Raw genomic sequence first — 6,631 nt, forward strand, 5'->3', positions numbered from 1 at the left:
CGGGTAGGGCCCCATGAGGAAGGAGCAAGACCGGACTCAGCCTTCGGTAGAAGTATATATTTATCTAATTTACCTCCTGCATGCAATGCACAATTACTTAGTGCTGCTATACAGAGGCTACTTACTAGGGGTCATGTAGAGAATGTAAGCTGCTTCTCCTGCTGCTGCTCCTGCTGCTGCTGCTGCTGCTGCTGCTGCTGCGGTTTTTTTGATGTATATATTTATCTAATTTACCACCTGCATGCAATGCACAATTACTTAGTGCTGCTGTACGAAGGTTACTTACTAGAGGACACGTAGAGAATGTAAGCTGCTGCTGCGGCTGCTGTTGCTGTTGCTGCTGTTGCTGCTGCTGCTGCTGCGGATTTTTTGATGTATTTATTGATGTATTTATTTATAGTGTTGCTATACAGAGGCTGCTTACGACGGGGTATGTAGGGAATGTATGGACCTGCTGCTGCTGCTGCTGTTGCTGTTGCTGCTGCTGCTGCTGCTGCTGCTGCTGCTGCTGCAGGTAGAGTACCATGAGAAGCACGCCTTTGTGCAGCTGAGTACTCTTGATGCTGCCTTTGAGGTTGTGGAGAAACGGCGGCTGCTGCAGGTGACCCTACGCTGTGCTGCTGCTGCTGCTGCTGCTGCTGTTTCTGCTTCTGTTGTTGCTGTTCCTCCTCCTGCTGCTGCTGCTGCTCTTAGGGTTTTTGTGGGGAATGGAGGAGTTGGAGAAAGGAAGGGACAAAGGGTTTAGGGTTTAGGGTTTAGGGTTTAGGGTTACTGCTACGAGGGGACACCTAACAACTTTACTGCAGCAGCAGGTCAATGCAGCAGCTGCAGCTGCTGCTGCTGCTGCAACACGAAGAGGCATGATGGAGATGCACCGATTAGCAAGTTTATTTATTTCTGCTGCTGCTGCTGCTGCACGAGCTGTTGCTGCTGCAGCATTAGCTGCTGCAGACAATTCAGCTGCTGGGATTGTCGCTGCTGCTGCTGCTGCACTTTGTAGCTCTATATGATGTTGCTGCATTGAATATTTTTGCTGCTGTGCTGTGGCTGTTGCTGCTGCACTTGCTGCTGCTCTTTCTGCTCTTGCTGCTCTTGCTGCTGCTGCTGCTGCTGCTGCTGCTGCTGCAGGTGATGGGCTTTACGTTAAAGGTGCAGTTTAAGAAGACAGGTTTAATGGCGGGAGCGACCGGTGGTCCTCCTATGCACTCAAGCAGCTTTGGCAGCAGCAGCAGCAGCAGCAGCAGCAGCAGCAGCAGCAGCTCATTATGCCATCCATATATATCTAGTCTTAGCTGCCCAGCAGAATTAACAGGGACATCTCCTCATGAATTGTTGCTGCATACACGATCAAGTCCATCAACAGCAACAGCATCAGCAGCAGCAGCTGCAGCAGCAGCAGCAGCAGCAGCAGGAGATACACCTCTAGGTTCCTTTAGAACAAGAGGAGGGGCCCCCACACCCCACAGGGGGCCCCCCCTCACGGGGATCGGATCCCAGTGCATCTCCCCTGCCTCCTTTGAGGCTTTTGTTGCTACGCCCTCCCAACCCTCATTGGAGGAATTGCAGCAGCTTGTTGCTCTTAAGCTTAGACAGGTAAACCCTAAACCCTAAACCCTAAACCCTAAACCCTAAACCCTAAACCCTAAACCCTAAACCCGAGATCGTGATTCGTTAAACAGCTGTAGAGACGAAAGGTAAGCATGGGGAGACAGATGGTGCTGTAGAAGAAGCATAGCGGTGCAGCAACAGCAGCAACAGCAGTTGTTGCTGCTGCTGGGGGTGTAACCAATGCTGCTGCTGTAGTGGCTGGTGCTGTTGCTGCTGCTTCTTCTCTTGCTGCTGCAGGACTTGAGGGCAGGCCGAGTGACTGCCCAGCCTTCCAACACTGCGCAGCAGCAGCAGCAGCAGCATCAACAGCAGCCACAGCCACAGCCACAGCAGCAGCAGCAGCAACAGCAGCAGCAACAGCAGCAGCAGCAACCATACCTGCGGCGCCTCCCTACACCTAAGTCAGAGAAAACGCCCCTACAAGCTCAGACACTGCAGCAGCAAATAGGGGAGGTAGCAGCAGCAACAGCAGCAGCAAGCAGCACGGAGCAGTTAGGTCCATTAGGAATGCTGTGTTCCTTGATGCAGCAGCAACAACAACAGCAGCAGCAGCAACAGCAGCAGCAGCAGCAGCAGCATGAACCAAGCTGGCTTGAGGCCCCCAATTCCTTACCAGACTCAACTAGTTGGATGCTGCAGCAGCACGAGACTGCTGCTGCCTTCCAGCAGCTGAAGCTAACACCTACAATGTCTCCGCAGCAGCAGCAGCGGCCACTGCAGCAGCAGCAGCAACAGCAACAACAACTGCACATGCCACAGCAGCAGCCGCAGCAGCAGCAGCAACAGCAGCAGCAAGGTAGCAACGACCTCAGAGGCTCGCAGCTAATGCAGCAAAGGTTCCAGCTAGCTAGCCTCTTGCTGCAGGGTGCAGCAAATATGCAGCAGCAGCAGCAGCAGCAAGATGAAGAGCAGCCGCAGCAGCACCTGATGCTGCAGCAGGAGCAGCAGCAGCTGCTGCAGCAGGAGCAGCTAAAACAAGAAAGACAACGAAGGCAGCAACTAGAGACTTCCTTCCTTCTTGCCTCTACGGAGAAGCAGCAGATGATGCTGCTGCAGCAGCAGCAGCAGCAGCAGCAAAAAGCTAGCTGGATCTGCAGCAGCAACGAGCAGCAGCAACAGCAACTGCAGCAGCAGCTGCAGCAACAGAGCTACATAGGCCCTGTAGAGGAGGACGAAACAGCAGAGAACCAACAAGACAGGCTCGTCGGCTTAGGGGTACGACAGCCCGAACCCTAAACCCTAAACCCTGAACCCTGAACCCTGAACCCTAAGCCCTAAACCCTAAAATTATGCATATGGCATGCAAACTGCTGTAAACCCTATACCCTGTCTACTAGACTATACCCACTGAAACCCTAACGAGGTAATTGCTGGTGTTGCTAAGCAAGGGTTTAGGGTTTAGGGTTTAGGGTTTAGGGTTTAGGGTTTAGGGTTTAGGGTTTAGGGGGTGTAGTTATGTCTCTGCAGGCAGCGACTCAGAGTTCCTTTGGGGATGTATTAACAAGCAGCAACCCTCATCGCTATTCAAGCCTTGTTGACAGCAGCAGCAGCAGCAGCAGCTGCAGCAGCAGCAGCGGTGGAGGCGCCGCTTTATCATTTCTGCCCAAGACCGACCCTGGCGAGCTGCTGCTGCAGCAACCACCACCACATACCCAGCAGCCCCAGCAACCGCAGCAGCTGCAGCAGCAGCAGCAGCAGCATTCTGTCTTATCCCTGCAACAGCCTCCTTTAGGTTTACCAACAACAACAGCAGCAGCAACAACAACAACACCACCAGCAGCAGCAGCAGCAGCAAATACAAAACTTGACCGTATTCAAGCAAACCCTGACCTCCTTGAATTCGCAACTGCTCTTATGCAGCAGGCATTAGGGGAAGGAGCAGCTAGCCAGAGGCAGCAGCAGCAGCAACAGCAGCAACAGCAACAGCCGCTGCAGCAGCAACCGATACAGCAAATGCAGACCCAACAGCAGCAGCAGCAGCAGCAGCAGCAGCAGCAGCAAATACCCCCTCAGCAAATGCAGCAACCTGCTCCCATCAGGAATTCTTTACAGGTATATTTAGGCACACGAAGCCCCAAAACACAATGCATGCATGCATGCATTTTCTTTGTGCATGCATGCGTATATACATGTACGCATGCATTCATGTATGCATGCATGGATTTGCTGCGTGTGTGCTTGCTGCTGCTGCAGGTGATGCAGCCAAGCTCAGCTATTGGCTCACCAAGTAACGACAATACAACAGAGCTGCTGCAGCAGCTGCTGCTGCTGCTGTCGGAGAAAACTGCTGGAGGTGCTGCAGCAGCTGCAGCAGCAGCAGGTGCAGCAGCAACTGCAGCAACAGCAGCAACAGCAGCAACAGACAAAACACACAGCGCCAGCCTCATTGCTAATGTCCCTTTCTACTAAATATATGAAGAAATGGGCAGCAGCAGCAGCAGCAGCACCAAGAGGTGCAGCAGGTGCAGCAATCGCGCAGCAGCAGCTCCACGAAGAGGAGCATCAACAGCTGCAGCAAAACCGGCAGCAACAGCAGCAGCAGATGCTGTTGCCATAAGAAAAGCAAGCACACCCTGGTGCCATCTGCTGCAGCAACAGCAGCAGCAGCAGCAGCAGATGCAGTCAGAGCTGCAGCAGAAGAAAGGCGAGTAGCTGCAGGAGCAGGGAAGCTCGCCGCTGCAGCAGAAAAAGAAGTAATGTAGCACAGGAAGTAAAATATATGCAGTAGCAGCAGCAGCAAAAGCAGCAGCAGCAGCAGCAGCAAAAGCAGCAGCAGCAGCAGCAGCAAAAGCAGCAGCAGCAGCAGCAACAAAAGCAGCAGCAGCAGCAGCAGCAAGGGCAGCAGCAGCAACAGGTGTAGTAGTCCCTATGGATTATGTATATATTCAGTCGCCTTTATGTTATAAATAAGTCTCCTTTATCTACGGTGTATAGGCACCTTTATTAAGGTGTATATGCAGCTTAATAAAGGCGCCTATACACCGCAGATAAAGAGGAGGTGCCTATACACCTCAACTATTATTGCATGCGGTGTATAAATCGTATATTGGTCCGCCCTGCACAGGAGTGTGGGGTGCATGCATGCATGCATGCATGCATGCATGCATGCATCTATGTATGCATCTATGTATGTATGTATGTATGTATGTATGTATGTATGTATGTATGTATGTATGTAAGTACGTATGTATGTATGTATGTATGTATGTATGTATGTATGTATGCATGTATGTATGTATGTATGTATGCATGCATGCATGCATGCATGCTGCGGTGTCTATACAGCTAAGGTTATTCCCCTGAAGAAGGCGTTGTTTTTGTTTGTTTTTCTTATGGCTGCTTCTTTCCCTCTATTTATATTTAGGAGCTTTTCTCCCTTTTCAATTCTTACTGCAGCAGCAGCAGCAGCAGCAGCAGCACTGGCCCCAAGAGTGTACATACATCTCATGTGCTGCATGCGTGCGCATTTGCATGCATGCATGCATGCATACGTGGCTAATGCCATTTCCTTCGTTAGGTGTATGTATACATGCATGCATTTATACAGGTGCATGCATATTGCATGCATGCATGCATGCATGTACATTGCATGCATATATGCATATTGCATGCATGCACATTGCATGCATATAGGCATATTGCATGCATGCACATTGCATGCATATAGGCATATTGCATGCGTGCAGGCATATTGCATGCATGCAGGCATATTGCATGCACTTTGCATGCATGCATGCATGCATGCATGCAAAGTGCAATCAGGTACATGTATGCTGCTCTTGCCCACAATCAGGTGCATGCGTGCTGCATACATGCATGCATGCAGAACGGCGTGCATGCAAGATATAATTTTAATGCATGCATAATTGCATGCAGGTAAATCATTTACATGCGCAAGCATGCGTATGGCATGCATGCATGCCTGCATGCATGCATGCATGCAAGTGCTCTCTTCCCTCGCGAAGAAACGGGAGGGATATGATGAAGTTTGGGGCTTTTTGTTTCCCTTTTTTTACAAAGCTGTAGCTGCCTATACACCCCAACTACGTTTTATGTATACAGGCAATTAATATTGTGGGGTTTATCCTTGAGCAGCAGCAGCAGCAACAGAAGCAGCAGCAGCTGGAACAGCAGCAACAGCAAATAAATAGGCAGCAGCATGCTACCAGCAGCAGCAGCAGCAGCAGCAGCAACTAAGCAGCAAGAAGATAGCGCAACAACAGCAGCTGCAGCAGCAGCAGCAGCAGCAGGAACAACAACAGCAGCAACAAGTATATTGCAGCAGCAGCAAGAACTGCAAAGCTTATTGTTTATTAATATACTAATTAAAAAGAATAAGGAGGGGCGAAGGAGACACAAAAGGAGACACAAAAGGAGAAAAAGAGAAGAAAAACACACAATATAAATAAGTAAATAAATATTTTTATCCCCTCTACGCCTCTCTCCTATCAATATTATATGCATGCATGCATGCAGGTGTATATGCGCAGGCGCATGCAAATTAGTGCATGCATGCATATATACAATTAATGTAAATACATGTATGGTGTAAATGGATGGGAACATGCATGCATGCATGCATGCATGCATGCATGCATGCATGCATGCATGCATGCATGCATCTGTATGCAGATAAATATGCATGCAGATGCGTGCACGCATGCATGCATGCATGCATGTAAATAGATGGATAAATGCTAATGGATGATGATGGTGCATGCATGCAAACAAATTGCATGCATGCATGCATGCATGTAAATAGATGAACGAATGCATGCATGCAAACACATTGCATGCATGCATGCATGCAAAAATGGATATATGCATGCACATAAATAATTAATGCATGCAAATTAATTTATGCATGCAAAGAAAGAAGGCATGTAAAAATGTATGCATGCAAAGAAGCGCATGCATGCATCCATCCATGCACACATGCATGCAAAAAATGTACTGCATGCATGCATAGACTGCATGCATGAAGAAATGCATGCAAAAATAAATATCCATTTGCATGCATGCA

The 6,631-nt window shown here is 49.4% G+C and overlaps 1 protein-coding gene across 1 annotated transcript; it reads left to right on the forward strand.

The window, feature by feature from the left end:
* Positions 1-1,131: 1,131 nt before the first annotated feature.
* Positions 1,132-4,017, forward strand: EMWEY_00010700 (hypothetical protein, conserved; the record flags this gene model as incomplete). Its single annotated transcript, XM_013482733.1, has 4 exons — positions 1,132-1,593; positions 1,846-2,823; positions 3,076-3,660; positions 3,802-4,017. The coding sequence occupies 4 exons, from the start codon at positions 1,132-1,134 to the stop codon at positions 4,015-4,017; spliced, it is 2,241 nt and encodes a 746-aa protein (XP_013338187.1).
* Between the last annotated feature and the right edge of the window lie 2,614 nt (positions 4,018-6,631).

Source organism: Eimeria maxima, genomic scaffold, assembly GCF_000499605.1.
Source record: "Eimeria maxima Weybridge genomic scaffold, Emw_scaff73, whole genome shotgun sequence".
Lineage (NCBI taxonomy): Eukaryota > Apicomplexa > Conoidasida > Eucoccidiorida > Eimeriidae > Eimeria > Eimeria maxima.